Source organism: Heterocephalus glaber, unplaced genomic scaffold, assembly GCF_053883595.1.
Source record: "Heterocephalus glaber isolate CG9 unplaced genomic scaffold, H.glaber_assembly_v1.0 deba00000281, whole genome shotgun sequence".
Lineage (NCBI taxonomy): Eukaryota > Metazoa > Chordata > Mammalia > Rodentia > Bathyergidae > Heterocephalus > Heterocephalus glaber.
Window position 1 is genome coordinate 33,402,678 of NW_028258139.1, and position 20,297 is coordinate 33,422,974.

General features: G+C 33.7%; 1 protein-coding gene across 1 annotated transcript; it reads right to left on the minus strand.

Annotated features, from left to right (window-relative positions):
• Positions 1-794: 794 nt before the first annotated feature.
• Alb (albumin) lies at positions 795-19,046 on the minus strand. The gene is made up of 15 exons (XM_004838013.4): positions 18,882-19,046; positions 18,115-18,172; positions 17,165-17,297; positions 14,491-14,702; positions 13,782-13,914; positions 12,839-12,936; positions 10,975-11,104; positions 9,680-9,894; positions 8,458-8,590; positions 6,244-6,341; positions 4,958-5,096; positions 4,143-4,366; positions 2,741-2,873; positions 2,068-2,135; positions 795-954 (listed from the first exon to the last, which is right to left on the minus strand). Exons 1-14 carry the CDS (start codon positions 19,000-19,002, stop codon positions 2,094-2,096), a joined length of 1,869 nt encoding a protein of 622 aa, XP_004838070.1. The 5' UTR covers positions 19,003-19,046; the 3' UTR covers positions 795-954; positions 2,068-2,093.
• Between the last annotated feature and the right edge of the window lie 1,251 nt (positions 19,047-20,297).

Consider the following 20,297-nt stretch of genomic DNA (forward strand, 5'->3'; position numbering starts at 1 on the left):
AATGAGAAGGAGATTTTTAAACTTGGTACCATGGCCTTTTGCAAGTATCATATTAAAAATAAAATTGTAAAGCATTACTACTACCATCAAATTATGGAGTACATACAGTATGAACCCAAGTCTATACAAATTAAAAATAAACAAATTGATATGGTTATAAATGACTAATTTCATAGACAAAGCTCTGTTAAGTCTGTAAATTTGCAGACAAAAGTACGATATGAATAATTTCCTCTGGGAACAGGTAAAACAGGCATGCATTTGGGTGAAGTTTTCTTACAAGAAACACTTACTCTCCAACTCATGCTTTTCTTCAACTCAGTATGCCTTAGTTATTCCTGATTCATTCATCCAGCTCGCCTAATCACCCCCACTAATAATGCTTTTCTCAACTTTTTTCACTTTTCATATATTGGCATCCTAAGATGCCTTGCATTTCTCCTAAAATCACTAGCTTTTCCAATTCAATAACCACCTTTAAAGTCATCTCTATTTTTGTCCCTCACTATTTCTTATAGAGTCTCAGAAGTAAAGAAGACCCACACTTTGTTACCACTATCTATACCACAGTTCCCATTCTTTCATTCAGAATTATAATAATGTTAAAATGTTACATGAAATGTTTATAATACACAACTCAGAAAATTCATGTTTATTTGCATTAGTTAGCCCATAAGCAACTAGAAATCTTTTACTGAAATGGAACCGAAGGGAAAATTGAAATTTTCACAGAATCTACAAAATTTTCAGGATGGCAACACACCTTCAGAAAATAATAGTCTTGGACCACCATGTTAGATTCTTTTCATTTTTATTAATTGCAACACAGAAAAGAGATCAAGTGTTTAAAGAAATTTGTGTTCCTTGGACAGGGTGTTGGTTTTACAGCAACAGAAAAAAAAAAAAACAGATGAGGAAGTTCTGACTCTTCATCTCTCTTTTTCTCAGGGTAGGCTGAAAAACAAAAGGAGAAATCTAAGTGCTATTCAGAAAGTAACATGTATTTTTAACTCTATTAATATAAATGCTAAATCGCTTACATAGTCTTTTGGCAATTTTACCATTGAAAACAATTTTCGCTGAATTGCCCTTTTGTGGACAAGTACAGAGAACACACCCTCTACCTCACAGCTTCCATCACACTCGTTTCCAAGTCAGAGACCTCTTTTATCACTTCTCAAAATTATTTAACATGTACTTCTTACCTAAATTATTACAAACAAAATGTATCTTCTTAAAAGAACGCCAGGAAGAAAATTCTTCCTCTTACTACTGAAACAAATCCCACTTTGAAATGACCAAATTTTGGACCTACAGTGCTATATCTTTGCCTGAATGCACAATAAGTAGTTATTATCATATGGGTAAACAACTTGTCTTTAATAGCAACTTGATTCATTGTTATTCTACTTTTTAAATCCCCTCTAAAATATTACAAACAAAATAGATCAAATACACTTATGTTCACATCGGGGTCTTTTGCTATAAGAAGAGACATTCTACTAAAATTTAGTGTGCTAACACATGAAAATGACTAGATTATTCTTTATAAAGTAGAATTACACAAAAAGTTGATCCATCTACCTTTCAACGAAGTGAATTTATTGAACTGTTAAGTTGAACCATATGAAATCATTGACATTCAACTGTTTCTGCCCTATAAAAATGCCCTTCCATATGCTTCAGCATATTGCCCAGTGTCTCCCTGTAGAGCTCTCACTAACATGAATGACTCTGTGCACTGGGTCATACATGTCAGAGTAGAACCATAGCTTATTCTTAAACTTCGCTTTCAATTTTAAATTTTAGGTCCACCCCTCAGTAGCTTCACCCTTGGGTAAACTACTTAGCCTGTGCTTTTATCTGTGTGTACATTTTCTCATCTATAAATTGGGAAGAATAATAATACTCAACTCAGCCACTAATTTGAAAATTAAATCAGTAAATATACATGTGTAAAGACAAGAATGGTGGTAGCTGTGCTAGACTGTATGGTTTTTGGCAAATGGTCACTATTTGCAATTTCAATAACAATTACAATTTTTTAAAAATCTAAAGTATAGTTACCTGAGATATTTGTGCTTGTGATGTTTTTAGGAGAAGGTATCTTTACATGCCTGAACAAAGTTTGAACCCTGAATGCAAAGAAATGCCAGATTTTGGAAAAATATTAGCATTATTATTGGAATAAAAATTGCATTTATACAGTTATTGGTGATTACAAAGTGATTTCACATGTATCCTATCTTTTAATTTCAATTTACTCCCAGAATCTCTAGAAGGAAGTTGAATATCATCTGCTGACCCCAAAAGAATTTTTTATATTATTGTCAGGTCACAGGAAGAAAATCAACTGATTCAGATATTTAAATGTAAATACCCCCTACACACACACTAACCTGTAAATATCAATCAAAGTACAACTAATACTTTTCAGGAAAATGTTTAAATAATTGCTTTACTGATCAAAATATTTCAAGCTTTAGAAATATTTTTATCTATATTCATAAACATCATAAACTTGAAAATGGAAAGGCATTATAAATATTTAATATTATGTCACAGTGAAGCAACTAGTTACATCCAAGAACTACTTACATCCTTCTGTAAGAAAATTGTATGTAAAACAAGATCTCTAGCCAAGAGGTCCTTCGATATACAAATCCCTAACCCCAACCGTTACCAAATTCACTAAAACAGAAGTTTAGACACATTGAAATGAAAAAAAAAAAAATCATACCTCTTTTGAAAAGCAGTCGTCCTTGTTCTCAGCATGGCAGCACTTTTCTAGGAAAATTCCAAAGTTTTTCATAATATCTTTCATTTGCTCCGCTGTTGCCTTGGGCTTGTGTTTCACCAGCTCAGCAAGTGTCCTGCATTTAAAAAGAAGAAACAACAGGAAAATGTTTACTCACATAAAGAAAAATGGAGGCAGTAAACATGGTGTAACACCATTTAAGATTAAACCCTTGAAGCCAAACATCTCTGAGTTTGAGGCCCAGCCACTGAATGCCTTAATATTCTCATTTACATATGAGAATAATGAAATTCATTTACTACAGTGGTATGAGGATCAAATATTGTAACTGATGCAAATCACTCTATGTTTTATGTAGTCTTAATACATCACTGGAAAAGACTATGTGGCTGCATTTGGATATTATTCAGATTTTAGAAGTGATGTCCTATTAAATTCCATAGCTATTTAAGAATTTTAAATGATTTTTTGAAATTTAATTATCTTGGCTTTATTTACAAAGCTTTTCAACTGAGAAACTTCATATTTGGTCTTTGAAATTTGCCTCATTCAAAGTTAACAGTGGAAGGCAACAGGAAATAAAACTATGCAAACAAGTGGGAGCTGGTGTTTCTTGTTCACTGCCATCTATAGAGACAACAATGCCAGAGACAGAGAGAGAGAGAGAGACAGAGAGAGAGAGAGAGAGAGAGAGAGAGAGAGAGAGAGAGTTGTAGAGTCACGATGGCAATGCTATTATTTTAAAGTCCAGACCGTGATCACAGGACATCATAAATACCAGCAACTTTCTGTTGTTCAATTTCATGCTATTTAACCCCTTGTGACAATAATAGAGCAGCAAGGCTCAAAACTTGCATTTCTAGGTGATTTATCCAAGTTCTATTCTCAAAAGTCACATTTCAGAGGTTTGTCTTATTGTAAGGTCACCATAGAGTGAACTTAAAATAGATATTCTTGCCTAGAATTTTTACAACTAATTTGCTATCCTTCACAAATTGAAAGTTAATTGTTCAAGTTTTTCCTTTGGACTTGGCCTAGGATCTCATTCTACTGTGGATTTTGGAACAATGCTACTCTGAATAATATGCAGGTAAGATTGTGATATAGTTTTTTGCTAAGAAAAAGCCATTTATTTCATTCTTGACACATTTATCAGCTCAATGAGGTCAATACTTAAGTCATTTAATATAATCATACTTCATAAAAGTTTCTCATTTCACTCTGCGTTAGGGCTGGGGATTTAGCTCAGTGGTTCTGCCGCCTGCCTCGCAAGCACAAGGACCCGAGTTCAATCCCCGGTACCAGAAAATAAAAAAGTTTCTCATTTCAGTTGACATCTCACTATCAAGACTACAATCACAGGTGATAAGGAAATAGTCCTCACATTTGTTTCATGATTTGTTGCTCCTCCTCCGGAAGGGTGCATACGTCTGCATGGATGGTGAATGTTTCATCAGTAAATTGTTTGGGAACATATGTTTCATCAAGTTGCAGAGCAGAAAAACACGGTCTCCTGTTCACCAAGGACTCAGTGCAGCATTTTGTGACTCTATCGCTCACTGGTGTCTTCTCATGCAACACGCACAACCGATTCAGGATTAGGGCCAGCTAAAGAACAGGAAAGACAGCAGAAATTGGAAAAGAGCAAAATTGAAGTTTTCCATGAACATCCTCTTTCCAGTACTCCAAAAGAAGTGCCATATGTACCTAGCAACATTGAATCCCAAGCTGGTTGAGACAGTGATTTATCTTTGGGACTAAACATAAGACACTTTAAAAATTCATCTCTCTTTTAATTAAGTATATCTACATTTAAGAATAATTACTTAAAAAAATAAGTGATGAAAATAATTTGAGATGATATAGTCTTGATATGTTTTGAAGTGAGGAGGAAATAGTCATACTAACATATTAAACAAAAACCCTGAAGAAAGTAAAAATTTAGAAAATGCCAGGATAGAATATTAAAAATTCATGAATTTTTAAAAAGAAGGTATCTTAGATATCTTATCTAAATCCCAATTTTAATAGAATAATATAAATAACCAATTTCTGGCTGCCACTACTGCAAGCACGTGCGTGTGCACACACACGCACAGACACACACAGACACACACTCATGCAACCCTGCTTCTGGAAGTTAGCTTTGTCAATATACTTAAGAACTCATCATTAACTATTATGTTTGAAAAAACTCACATAGTTTTCAGTGCAGGGCAGCCGCTTTGACTCTGGAAGTGCACAGCACTTGGTTCCCACTTTTCCTAGGTTTCTTGAAGCCTCTACGAGAGTTGCAGTTGATATCTGAGGTATTTTCTGGGTGTAACGGACTACGAGCCTTTAAAAGAAAACAGTCCATGTGTTTTCAGCTAGGCACTAAACTGTCCTTTTTAAGTAGATCAAGCAGAGAAAATTCAGCTATAGTCAATTCCAATGTTCTTTTTCATTCACCAAGGAATCCTCATCTCCAGAGCGGTAGTATATCACAGGAAGAACTTGTTCTAAGCAACTATATAATAATCATATAATCTTAGGAAAGAAAATCACTTTATTGTAATTCAGTGGCATTAATATACTTATTATTGCTTCTTTCTTAAATTCTATAGAGATCTTAATATATATCAGTACTGTGAAAAACTTGAAAGATATGGGTAAAAAAAATGGGAGGAAATGTACCTGCCTCAATAAAGATAATATAAGGTCTAAATTAAAAGAAGTAACATGTGCAACAAAGTTGACACATTATCTAACATGTAATAATCATTTATGCCAATCATTTCTGGAAGTCAGTGCTTGACTATAATCTACTCAAGGGAAGAAACTATGCCTTCTTTGCTGTTATTATGCCTAGCACATATAGTTAGAAGTGTGCTAAATAAATATCTCAAAATGTAATATTCACATCAGTTTTATTATACTTTTATGTTCAGCTATTATATTAGTTATTGGTCTATAACTATTTAAGGCCTATTGCTTCTTGTTCTGTAAAATACTGCTAGTTTTATTTGCACATAAACTATCCCTTAGCCAGGCGAGGTGGCTCACACCTCTTCACACTCGGGAGGCCGAGGCAAGAGGATCACTGAAAGTTCAAGGCCAGCCTGCACTACATAGCAAGACCCTATCTCAAAATAAATAAATAAATAAATAATAAATAAATAAATAAGTAAAATTTTAGAAGTCATAAACTATTCCTTAATTTTCAAGTGACATCCTGAGTTCTAATATACCAAGACTCGGTATTGCCCTTCCAGCTTACACGCTCTCAGTTTCAAGACCAATTTTTTAGACTGGACACAAATCTGGGCCTCTCCATCTCACCATCTGTTTTATGTTTTCTCTCCAGACCTTTTTGATAAGGAGAGATTAAAAGTATATAATTTATTTTTATTATTAAAAGTCATATGCCAGGTGACTTATACATTAAGTCTTAAATAATTACAAATTGATCAAGAGAATATCCTCTAAAATACAAAACTACTTACGCATTTTGGAATCCATACTCTCCAAGCTTCTCATAAAGTTCACAGTTCTGTTGGACTAGATTCTTAGGCTCATCTATAAGAGGCTGAAGCTCATGAAACTGGAAGATAAAAGAACTGTGTTTCAAAAAACAGTCAATACTGGCGAGGATGTGGGGAAGAGGGAATTCTCCTATGTTGTTGGTGAGCATGCAAACTAGTACAGTCGCTATGGAAATCAGTATGGAGACTCCTCAATAAACTAAAAATATAGTCAGCCAAAAAACGTATACACACTTCAGCAGTTTGTCATACTAACAAATGTCTGGAAGCTGATGGCCTCCATTTTGAGCACCTCTTGTTATTGTAGAGGCCAAAAGTAACTTACATTAATCTCATGATGTCTCAGTAAATTTAGTATTAAAATATTTATACAAGTTTTCCTTTTCTGATGTATACATTTTTTTTTTTTTGGTACCAGGGATCCAACTTGGGTCCTTGTGCTTGCACAGCAGGCGGCGAAACCACTGAGCTAAATCCCCGGCCCTGATGTATACATTTTTTTTGGTGGGCTCTGTATAAATACCGTTTGATTCAGATATATCTCTCTTGTGTATATTCCCAAAAGAAAGGCATCATATTATAGCAGTTCATGCATACCCATGTTTATATATAGCAGTCCACTTTGTGACACTTAAGCTCTGGAAACAGCCGAGATGACTTTTAAAAGATGAATGGATAAAGAATATGTGGAATATATACACAATGGCATATGATTCAGGCATAAAAAGAATAAAATCCTGTCATTTTCAGGATAATAGAAGGAATTTGAAACCGCCACACCAAGCAAAATAAGCTGGACTCAGAAAGTTAATATGGCATGTTTTCTTTTTAAGGAGAAACCTAAAATATAAATTAATTAATTAAATAAAAGAAAGATGATGGAAATTGGATAGTAGACCCTTGGAGATGGGGAAGATCAGGGGAAGAGAGGAAAAAAAGAAAAAGGAACTAAAAATGATCAAGAAATGCTAAATGAATATATTTAAAGGCTATTTTGTATTTAAAGTATGCACATGGATATAATGTTTAAAAAGAATTGTGTTTATACTATTCCTTCTGAGAACCAGATACAAGTCATTTCTCACACCTTACATATTTTGCTCAAAATCACATGAGCAGATCTTCAACATGTCTGTCCCACTGCATTCAAATTGTCCCTTTCATTTGGAGAAACTGCACAATGTAGTAGTTAAGAATCTTCAGTGGCTGTCTTTGAGCCAGGCTACCTGACTCATTTCCTAGTTGTACAACTTCACTTACCCTCTCCAAATTTCAGTATCCTCAATTCTACAATAAAGGTGAAGATACTGCTCACCTTACAGAATTGCTCATAAACTAAGTTAGTGACATTAAAGTAGCACCTGCTACACAGGAAAAGTTCAATAAATGACAACTGCAGTGTTGTTGTTATTATTGTTGTTCTTGTTGTCATTATTATCCTATCTCTATAGTTGGACCCTGAGCTCACTGAGATAATAAATTTTGCCATCAGCATCAGCTGCACTATGGTTCCTGGCTTCTTGGTAGAGGAAAGAATGACTTTCTTCTGGTTATGAATAACTTGGAAACCATTATCTATTCCAATAGGCACTCTAAAATCCTACATGACAGATTTCTTCTAATTTAACTTCTTGTAAGTTTATTCCTAAGCTTTCTCAAAAAATTTGAAAGCTTTCCAAAGAAATAGATTCCAAAAATGCTACATTGAAATCCAATATTTTGCAAAATTAATGTGCACTAAAAAATGTTTTCAAATGCTGTAAAGAAATATATTTCAAAACTTCCTTTAAGATATTTCCAGTATTGAGTAAATCTTGGCATCAGTTTAATTTGCTTGATATCTAAGTTAAATCTCTCTTAATTGTCATTTAGGTTTACTTTATTTTATTTTGTCCTTAGGAGTATAAAAAAGAAAAAATTATGGTCATGATTTTGTGAAATTAGAGATTGCCCTTTTCATAGCTTTCTTTTCTAGACTGACTATTCTAGGATTTATTAACCATTCTACTTAAGATTATTTTTCCTAAAAAGTTTAAGAACACAGAATCAGATCCATTTCAGGGGAATATCCAGATTTCACAATGTATCATTTCACAAAGTTGTGTTACTTTTTTTTCTTTCTCTTTATTGAAATCGTCAAAGAGCTACATTTTTCTTTTTCTGAAAGAGACCTACCGCTGTGGCATAGCAGGCAGGAGGGTCAGCTTCAGCACAGCACTTCTCCAGTTTGGCTTCATAGGCCTTGGCAAGTCTCAGCAGCATTCCAATAGAGTAATCAGGGTTCCTTCTTGAATATTCGAACAAAAACCTAATTAAGATGAACACAGATTTAGTCAGCAAAGAGCTAGAAAAATCACATAATTAACCTGGAAAGTAACTCTGGTTCCACATGTCTGGACTTGACTAAATCCCATGTGGTAAAACTTGGTGATAGGTCTAGAGTTAAGGATTCTTCCATTCAATTTCTGGATCTATCACTTATCTTACATATTATCTTAGGCAACTTACTAAAACAATTAGAGCCTAAATTTTCTGGTCTATAGAATGAAGATAATAACGGTATCTGTCTCATAAGGTGGGCTGTGAGAAATATATAGTATACTCTGAAAAACACACACATCTTGGCTAATGTAAAATGGTACCTGCCATTTTTACATATTTTAGTTTGATTTGATCTACATCTCAAAAGATTCCAGTAGGTGTAGAGACATTTATTGACATTTTCTTTTTCCTCTCCATACAATGAAATCTTGTAGGGTGCCTAATTTTACTAAGTATTATTTAGTGCATGGGATCCTAGCATGATCCAACAATGAAATGTAAAATTTATCACTACACTTACTGGCACCATATAGTAATTTTTCATTTAATTTCATCTACCTTGCCATGCTACCGAGCTTCTTGTCTTTTCAATCAAATGTAAAGCACCTGGTATCACACTCCATACTTTTTATATGTCTTTGCCACCATTATATAGATGGATAGATACAAAGAAATAGGTAAAATGGTTTTAAATGGTTGATAACCAATGTATATTCATATATATATTAGATTTTTAAGAAACACCCTTAGGATGAAGAAATGATTACAGGAATATATCACAAAATTTACATATACATAATTTATATACACACAGACTATTTCTAGAGATATTTCCAGAAATATTTCCAAGGAATACGGAATACTGAGCTTCTGCCATGAGTGTGTATGTGCTAGACCATGACAATGTTTCAACTTAATCACTTTTTTTCAAGTAACTTTAAAGACTGGAAGAGGGAAGGATGAAGGATTCTGAGCATCACGGAAATTGTAGTAACTCCAAAGCAAAGCCTAGCATACATTCCTAAACCATAAAACCATATGAAAGTTATGAAAGGATAATTTTTAATCTACTCACGTGCCCAAGAAGACATCCTTTGCTCCAGTGTAGTGTGTGCAAACATCTCTATCCTCTATAAAGTCAGTAGTTAATTCAGGCAAGCCATCAGGCAGCTCATCTCTTTCAGCCTCCATGATGCAGTGGGCTTTTTCCAAAAGGGGCTTTTCACAGCATTCCTTCAGTTTACTGGAGATTGTCTCTTGATTTGCACAAATGTACTTGACCAGAGACGCCTGAAAGCAAGTTGAAAATTGTTCAACATAAATTAATATTCTACACTTTCTCCCCAGACCTTACATTGGTAAAGCACAGTCATTATATCCTAAGACTCAGTCACAACCAAGTACACCCATGAACATGTTCTCAGTCAGTGCTCCTAAGCTTGGGGACTCAGAAACAGTGACTGGCTAAAACATTCCCACTTAATAAAAAAGACAAATTAGGAACAAGTTATAATAGCTTATTTATTTTAATTAATTTCAGTTATTATTTTATGTTTCTACTGTTGAGGCATTTACCCTTTTTAACTAAAATTTAGTGCTATTTTTCCAATTATTCTTCCCTAAATTAAATTCAGGCATTTTGAAACCAAATAATTAAATAAAATGTAAGAGATTTTTGAAAAATGAGTCAAGATCAGTCATAAGCCTTGCTTAAAATATGTAAAATACTGCCTTTAATTTTCCAGAAAGTGTCATATTAAATTAAGGTTCTGTTGTTATTTGGTTATTTTTTATTTCACTTTTTATTTATTAGTGCATGTTTGCAGTGCATAATGTTTACGTTCCTTGTGTGAAACTGGTATGTGTACATAATGCATCTTAATCCCTTTTTGATCCCCTTTCCCTCCCCCTCCTCCCGCCATCTCTTGGTCCCCTTCTCATTTTAATTTTGAAGAAAGGGAAACAACATTACAAGTTTAGGGAGAAGGAGACTATGTTAAATAACACAGAGAAAGAAAACAGAGGGGAAAAAAACATATCTTTTAAAGTCCTTTTCAGATACTGACCCTTCTCCAACCCTACCTATGCTTGCAAAATACCTTAGAAATCTACCTTTATAGCTGTTTTGCTTCAGATTAAGCTTTTATTCTTAGTTAGAGTGACTAGAAGGGGTTACAAATTAGTCAATGAATTTTTCAGGGCACTTTTTAAAAAGTTAAAAAAATCCCAAGCAGAGAAAACCTGGACATAGAGCAAATGAGAGCACAGAAGACCAGGCAATCTCTGTCAGTTGTCACCAAAGACACCAAACATCTTCCTTCTACCCACTCAAGCATGTGAGCTACCAAAGATAAATTAATGAGTCTTTACCCTGTCAGCTGCACATTCAAGCAGGTCACCACGGCAGCATTCCTTGTTGACTTTGGTAAGATCGTTTACTATTCTGGAAATTTCTATAAATTCAGCTTTGCAAAATTTCTGGCTCATTCGAGCTAGTGCCCTAAAACAGAAATTTCCCCCAATCAAAATATTATTTTTATGTATACTTTATGTCAAAGTACTAGGAAAAATACTACTGTATATATTACAAGAAAATTCAAGGCAGATTTAGAAATAGACATAGTTTTTAAAATTCATTAGTTATTTTAATGCTAGATCTGAGCCAAATTGTTATCTTTTTCCTTAGGCAGAATTATTCCATTATAAGAGTATGTGTGGTATGGAAAGCTAGTGATTCATAAAATCAGAAATCAAACAGGAATTCTGAAAGGGGCAATTTAGTCTGAGAAGCATCAAGTTTGCAGCCCACATCTGATTTCCAGATCCGGCTGTATCACTTCTTAGTAGTGTGACCCCAGACAAGTTACTTAGCCTCCCTGGGCTTTAGCCTTTGCAGTGTGCTAAAGTAAAAAACTATTTTTTTTTAAAGGCAGCAAGAAAGATGATGGGAGAAAAGCTAATTTAATTGTACTATCCCCAAATAACTGTTTCTTTTGGCTAGCCCATTGTGGTTTATTTTGGGAAGGAAAAAACTTGCATCAGATTCCAAGAGTTGGACTATTTTGAGGATTCTTAGATAATGCATATGAAAGTATTTTATAGTCTAGAAAGTATCATAAAAACTTATTAACCTTTTTTCTTAACTAAAACATTCTTTCTGACTTCTAAAGATCTCTGAGAAAAGAAAATTCATAGCTTCTATAGAATTACGGTCTATTTATTAAGCACACCTTTACCAAGAGATTGATCCAGCACAGCCTCTCTCTATGATAAGATGTAAAAGTCTAATATCCTTATTTTTTTCCAAAATCATTTTTAAAAGCCAGGTTAAAGAGACTTCTTTCCCAGAGCCAACCATAACTTGTATAACTAATTTTTCATGTTGAGGTTGTTTAGTTTACCTATTTGGCTGTTTAGAGTTGTTTGAATGGTAGGAATGATGAGAAAAGAATATTCAGTGGGTAATTTCTTGAAAGCATGTATAATGTCTATTACTTTCCGTTTCACTCCTATATTAAAAATTCATTGTTGGCTAACAGATAAGGAGTTGGAAGGACTGGTTGTATTTTTCACAGCTCAGATATTGAAGAATGGTCCCAGAATCAACTAAACAATATAAAAAGAGACCCAAACAAAAAAAAATCAGATTTGAGGGGAAGAATTGGATAAAATAAAATAAAATTTAATAAAAAAAAAAAAGAATTTGGGCCAGGGATTTGGCTCGGTGGTTCTGCCACCTGCCTCGCAAGCACAAGGTTCCAACTTCGATCCCTGGTAGCCAGCTTGAACTAATAACAAGACTAATATCTCAAAACACCTCCCCCCCAAAAAAAGGAAGGAATAACTTTGACTTAGTTGATGGCTACATTTAATTGTTAGGACATAAAAAGACAAATAGACACTTTCAGATCATTGCGTGTAAAGATAAAGAAAAGAACATGACCATAGCTCTATAAAAATGATGGACCATTAAAATTAGATTCTCAGGTTTTATAAATAAATAGTATTTAAATATCTGTCTCTTTTGGGATAATAAATGTACACTTCTAAATTCTTTGATAATTCAAAAATATAAGATGAAAACTAAGGTCAAATTGTAACTGATGTTCTGGTTTTTTACTCTATCATCTTTTCACATTTTAGATAAAAAGGTTTATTTGAAAACACTGTGTAAATGCTAAACCATTGTCATCTGCATTATTATAAAGGTACAAACTGTCTTAAAAATATTTACCATGCTTTGAAAGCTCTTTCCCCAAATTTCTGGATACTGGCACACTTGAGTCTCTGTTGGGCAGCTGAAGTCAGTGCTTTTTCTTTCAAAGCATCCAACTACAGAAACAAATCAGTATGAAAAAATTAAAACAAAAATATTCATAAAATACCCCTTCATAAACTCAGACAAGACAATGCCAAATTGAATTTTAAGACTAGATTAAACTTACAACTAAATTCCCAAGTATTCCTTTTATCAAATAATATTTTGCCACATAAGAAAAGGAAAAAATCAGTGTTGTCATGGTAGAGGCGCTAGGTAGTTAAAAAAAATATGGGGCCAGGGATTTGGTTCAGTGGTTCCAGTGCCTGCCTCAAAAGTGTTAGGTCCCGAGTTTGATCCCTGGTACCCCCCCCCCCAAAAAATCATGGACACACTGCCAGGGAAACAGGATCTAAAATAAGCATGTACTTATATTCCTGGTTATATCTTTGCTGACTTCTTAATTTTGTGCATAATTCATTTCAGCTCCACCCTCCAATTCTATAACATCAATGAAACTCCCCAGAAAAGAGAATGAAGCACATAATAAAATATTTACAGAAGAAATAAAATGAACTTTGGCTTTTAACTACAGTGAAATTTGAATTTCTCCCCCAATAAAAAAATCTTAACATAAACAGAAATGGTGACCCCTACAGCAATCACCAACAAGGAAAGTGATGAATGTTTAGTCAGGTGCACAGTGATTCCTGGCAGATCAGGAATCTTGTAAGGAGGAAGGAGGAAGTGAGAAGCTTTCAGGAAAAATAAAAGGTCTTTTGAGGATATGCACAAGGAAGGTGTTTTTGACCATGTGAGGAAGTTTTATCAAATTTTTAGGTTTCCTAACCTTAACCCTAAAATGATCAAATTCTGAAGTTACGTATCAAGCAGCTCTTTTGTTCTCCTGTGGGGTTACCTTTGGTGTCAGGCAGGTAGCTTTGTCAGCAGCTTGGCAGCATTCTGTCAAAACGTCCATGTACCTTTCAGCATAGTAAAGGAGTTCTGGGGCATAAAAGTAAGGATGTCTTCTGGCAACTTCATATAAATAACTAAATTTTAAAAAACAAGTAGTCATTTTCCCACAGCACAGAATATTAGAGGAATAATCATAATCAGAATTCCTACCAGAGCCTGGGAGACCCAAACATGTAATTTACAAGTTAAGCTCTATTTGTGCCTGGTGGCCTTGTCTTTGTTATCCTGAAAAAGAAAGTTGTGTGTTTGTGTGTACATGTGCTCACATCATATAGTAAATGGATAAATGTTGGTGATCTAATGTTGCTGAAAAAAATGAAATCAGTCCTGAGAACACACACACACACACACACACACACACACACATTCTATATATTTTTTTTTCTGAGAAAACAGAACATCTTAAAACCTGTTAATCTCAAACTTTTCATATAGGTCATATTCTGTTAAAAGATTCTTGGTCAATAGGTCATATTCTGTGTTGCATAGAATTTTGTGGTATCCAATATTATCACTTCAAAAAGCATTAGAAAAACAAAACTTCCAACTCTCAATGTTGAAAAGCTCTTTGAATATGTAATTGCTATAATGAGTGTTGACTTATTACTCAATAATTTTTAATTTTGAGATATAGATATTTGATTACTTACTGTCCCATGAAAAGCTGATTGTCTTCATTGAAGGAGGTACACATAGCCTCGGGCTCCGGCCGCTTAAATGGAGGAAGGGCAGGATTGTCCTCTTTGTGTTCCAGGAAGCACTCATTTCTCTCAGGTTCTTGTTTGGCACAGCAGTCCGCTAACGCTCCGTAAGTTTCACGGAGAGTCTGAATTGCACATAATTTATCTCCAAATAGAGTATGCTAGATGAGAGAGAGAAGCCTTCAAATTAGCTGGCAGTATTTTATTTTCTTCATAGCCAAAGAACAATATAAAATATTTAACATCCAGGTAAAGCTTGTTAGGAAATCATTGTATGCACATAATGTACACATGTATAGAAACATCACATGGCACCCAATATTTACAATTTGTTTATATGCACCAGTTAAAAATGTCTATACAAAAAATTTAATGAAATGTTAAAAGTTTTAAACTACAGAAAAAGGAAGTCATGAAAATCACTCTCCTCTCCTGCAGATTTAACTTCCTTTGACTATCTCTGTGTAATTTTTATAACAATCAACTGCCACAGTATTATTTATAATAAATAAAAGAAAGGGCAAATGAAAGTTAATGACTTTGACATTTATAGCTAAATGGATGCATATCAAGGCCATACTCTTAAGTGAAATAAATAGGACACACATGTGTAAATACCGAATGGTATCTCTAGTGTGAGAAACTGATAGTGTAAACAAGGGTTAAAATGAATAATTGATAATTTGAAATAGGAAAAAAGGTCCAAAGACGAAGGAGTGAAGGGAGGGGAAGGGGAAAGGAAAAGAGGGAAAGGAAAAACTATGAGAAAAGAAAAAAAAATTGAAATGAAATCTATGTAAATAAGGAAGGGTGGAGGGGGTGAAGGGTGCACAGGTAATGGCAAAAAAAAAAAAAATAACCAAGATATATCATGTACAGGTACAAACACCCAATGATAAATGTAAACGAATTGTATACCTAAAATGTACCAATAAAAGAACTAAAAAAAAAAAAAAAGAAAAAGAAAGTTAATGACTTTGAAGAACCTAACACTAAAGCCTGGGAGAGGGATCTTTAGAAAAAAAATCAAGGGAAACCAGCCTTAGGTGTAGCCAGAGTGCACAGTGGAAAGGGAGATGTTCCAGTTTCCTGTTGGTCTGCTCCTTTTCGAGAGGCCTAACTATTCTGCAGGTAGCATTTTAAAGTGGGGAGTAATGCAGTCTATTATACATTGTTACAGAATTAAAATATAGATTTTTTTGTTCTAGAAATATTTATTTCAAAACACTCATTCATTAAATAAACCCTTTGCTTCATTAGTTTTTATTATAAAAGTCACTGTAACCTCACAGTAAATATACTGCACTAGACAGAATTTATTAATTTTTTAAAATGAGTTTTAAAAAAAATTCATCTATAGAATCATAGTATTATGGAGTTGAAGTGCTGACTCTACAATGAGAAAGAATATCCAAATGGAAACAAGAAGAAGAAGGGTTTTAGTGCTAAATAAAAAATGGTCCTGGCCCTAGAGGCATATATAAATTGAACAGTGGGAGAAATACAGGCCTTTTGTCTTGAAAACTTACCTGGAAATTTTAAAAGTTTGAGTTCTTCAAAATGATCAAGTACCCTGCTTTTTACTGTATATAAAATATTAGTATTCATAAAATGAAGAAAAAATAGCTGCATTATTATTTAACCCAGATAATATAATTAGCATAGATATTAGCACTTTCTGAACATAGTATCAAGCCATTGTCTCAGAGATATTAGTGCTTCTGTGTTCATTGCAGCATGCTTCACAATAGTCAAAATATGGAAGCAACCTAAATGTCCATCAGCAGATGAATGAATAAAGAAAATGTGGAATGTACATGCAAGGGAATTCCATTCAGCCCCTCAAAGAAGTCTTCAACTGGCAGCGACATGGATGAACTATGAGAACAGCGTACCAGTGCATAATTCCATTAATATGAAGTATCAAAAATAATCAAGTTCTGAGAATCAAAGAGTAAAATGATAGTGTCCAAGGCATGGAAAGAGTGGGAAATAGGAAGTTAACCAACTGCTATAAAATTTCAATTAAGCCAGATGAATAAAGGCTAAAGATTTGCTGTGTAATACTTCGTAAATGATAAAACATTTAAGAAGGTAGATTTTATGTCGTTTTCTTACCACAATAAAACAAAGTTAATAAGTACATAAAAATGCTTTCACTATTAGTCTTTATGAAAAGAAAGCCAACTTCAGATATTGAAACAAGATTTAACAATGACATATTTCCATTTAAATAAACTGCCACTATTGTGTATAGTCTCAATGAAGAATTGTTTTTAAAACTGTCAGCCAAACTAGGGAATCTCTGTCCCAATGGCTTTACAGTTCATAAATAATTTTTTTCCATTAAGTTTATTGGTACATTTTAGGTGTACAATACAGTTACATTCACCATTAGGAGCTTGTACCTTTACATGATGTATCTTGGTTCTTATTTTTTCCCAATTCCCCTGCCCTCCCTTCAATCCCTCCAACCCTCCCTACATAAATAATTTTTGAGTGTGATTTACAAATTTGTTCATTTAATAATAATTTTTGTTAAAAATAAGGAATTTTTTTCTTTGAAATATTCAAGAATTGCTTAGAGGAGAAGAAAGAATACTTGAAATCATAATGTACGTACAATTGATTTGTCACAATTTTCAGCTGATTCATCAGCAACACATGTTTTTGCAAAGTCAGTCACTTCCTTCACTAATTTTATGTGTTCTTCAAAGGAGCACTTCTGGAGATACTGAGAAAAGGTAATCAGTGCCCTGAAATAAAAGACATAGAGACATGTACCACAACAAAACTTTAGTATAAATGACTTCTGTGGTAGGAAGCAAATCATGCATATGTATATGATCTGTATATTAACATGGCTCTTTTACAATTTTCCAGAAAACCTATTCATATGAGGTATTAGGTGAGGCCTAATGTAGTATATGTGGCTTCCTCCACAAAGAGGATATGTATTTCCACCTTGTCTAACTGTATCTGTGTGCATAGCACTGGACACACATGTTTAAGGCAAACAAGCAGATATATACTAAATAGATCTATGTGTCAAGACGAAGCATTACATAAGTCCTTTGAGTTATTTAAAACAAAAACACAAAACCCGCGCATCTCATTTAATCAGGCTGTATGATGATACTGACCTTTAAAAAATAAAAAGTTTTACTAGGTAAAAAAATTATCAAAATGTTCCTAAGAAACTATGGGACTGCTTGCTATGTAAAGGGATTCCTCTTTAGAAAGTAGGCTGCCAAAGGGGCCATATACTACAGTCCTTTCCACTGTTGCATGAATCCCAGAGTTTCAGTGTACAATAGTAGTCACTAGCCACATATGACTGTATAAATTTAAATTAATTAAAATTAAATTCAATTTGATTTTTTGTTCCTCAGTGTCCATATTGAAAGTATTCAGTAGCCACAGGGGGCCAGTGGCTACCAGAACAGACATATAGAATATTTCCATTAATGGAGAAAATTCTGCCAGATAGCACTGGGCTAGAATCTGAAGTATGAAGACTTTAGAGTAATAGCCAATGCCATCAGGAACATTAAAGTTGAATCTTTAACTTACAGGCCTTTGAAATGTTTTTCTCCCAAATCTGTAAATCGATGAGCAATCTCACTCTTGTCTGAGGGAAGGGAGAAAAAAAACATATGATATGTTTAAATACTAAGAAAAATAATTAGTTATGATGCTGATTTTAATACTTTTCCTTTTAACTTATTTATTTGCTTCAAAATATTAAACAATGATCCCTACAGAGAATCTTACAATGATGGTGAACTATATTTTCTAAATCTAAAAAATTATTCAGACACCAAGAATACTATTTTTAAAATCATTACTTATAACTTTATAAGTATTACAGCTTTATTACTATAGATATCCTATAAATTTGAATAAGATTTATTGCTTTGTGGTGCCAATGTACAGCTACTGAAAAGACATTCTAAAATAAAAGTAAATATAACTGTAAGTACTCTACATAATATTAATAGTATACTTTTCTTTAATAAAACGTGGTGCAGTGGATAGGCCTTTGAGATAGATATTGATTCTGTCTTCAGCTCTATTCTAAAATTTAAGTCATCTGCCTCACATTCCTTTAAATGCAAAAGAAAGTTAAAGACACCAAACAATTCTCACCATTTCCTTACCTAAGATGTTTAAGATAAGTTAATAGGGCAACCACATACTTTATTTTGTTCATCAATATAAAATATCATCATATTCTAGAAATAAATACTAAAAGAAAACTTAATTCTTTAAAAATATAGAATTCACTGAAACTTTCACTAGGAGAATAAAGTTAAACAATGGGAAAAGGAAATTCTTACGTGCTTCTCGACGAAACACACCCCTGGAATAAGCAGAGCTGAAAAGTAAGAGAAGGGAAATAAAGGTTACCCACTTCATTGTGCCTAGTGCTTGTGGGGTTGATAGAAAAGTGGAATGCATGGCACCAAATCAGCCCTAATATACTTCTTTAACCAATAATTGTAGATTATTAACTAGATTCATCTGGTATTTCATTGGCTTCCAAGTGATTACAAAATCACAATATTCTGGCCAAAAAATTGTTTGACTAAATCCCTTTCGTGTGTTTGCCACCCAGAACTGTTTTCTCCGTAGGACTTTGTCAACTCATTAAAGTTATGTAAAATGTCTTATCAAATTTTACATAAGAGTTTAAACGATTTGTACCTACTATTCTTTGCCATGTTCTCTATCTGCTCTTTTCCATTTGAACATTTTAAATTTTGATATTTGCAAAACTTCAACCAAACCAATGACTTTGTTTGGAAGTAAGACATATTAAAAGAACTAAGACCCAAATTACATTACTAATTCCAAGTATGATTTTATCCAGGTAATTAAAAATTTAGACACACATACATGCCTTTCATTCTTCTAAAATTGTTCTATCTGAAAAGATTATGTTGCCTCAAATGAAAACTAAGAAAAAGCCATAGCAACAGGAATAACTAAAATAGATATTTAGAAGTTCCATGTTCCTGTCCCAGCTCTGGTCTACACATAACACAGGTCCTGAGGTGGGACTCCTAGATCCAACATGAGGATCTCTCTTGGGACTTTTCAGTCAAGGAGACTTTGGGAAGAAAATGGACACAAATGACAGTGACGATCTTTGCCATTATAGTATGCACAAGGTCAGGCTGAGCCCTGACTATACCTCTAGAGGTTGTGCAAATCCTAGACCTGCAGCAGACATCTGATTCTTTTCATTACTCTTTTGTACTTTTTTCCCTTCTCCTTTAATAAAAAAAAAAATCACAAGTTCTTCTTCAATGTTACTCTAAGTTGCAAAATAGACTTAGCATTATGTATAAAAACAAAGCAAAGCAGAGATAAGTTTTTTAAATGTTTAAAAGATATTCCTTCCCCACTGCACCTTCCCAAGATGTCCATCTGTGCCTCAGAAGAGCTCTACCTTTTGCACTGGAGGTGAAGAACTACTGCTATTAACCAGCAAGAAATTGACTTTCTCTGACACTATAATTAATTATTATAATTATAATTAATGAAAAATAATTAGTATCCAGCCAGTCGTTTCACTTCATTAGATAATTCAGTCAAAACTGTCAGTCAAGTTGCCCCATGACTTCTCCTATAGAATGAGTATTAAAGAGAACCCTCACTTTCCCTGGACAGTCACACTGTGAAAGAAAATCCACTTTCTATGATCTTATTCTATTTCATCTCTGGGGAGGGGTACTAATGAAGTAGTCAAG

What these genes read in the sequence shown, in the direction of transcription:
- Alb (XM_004838013.4), bottom strand. Translation starts at nt 19,002, where the DNA reads ATGCATTCCACTTTTCTATCAACCCCACAAGCACTAGGCACAATGAAG. An exon ending in GAAAAACATTTCAAAGGCCT is followed by an intron (nt 17,298 to 18,114) that starts GTAAGTTAAAGA and finishes CTTTTATTTCAG; the next exon opens with GGCACTGATTACCTTTTCTC. An exon ending in TTGAATGTGCAGCTGACAGG is followed by an intron (nt 9,895 to 10,974) that starts GTAAAGACTCAT and finishes ACTTGCTTTCAG; the next exon opens with GCGTCTCTGGTCAAGTACAT.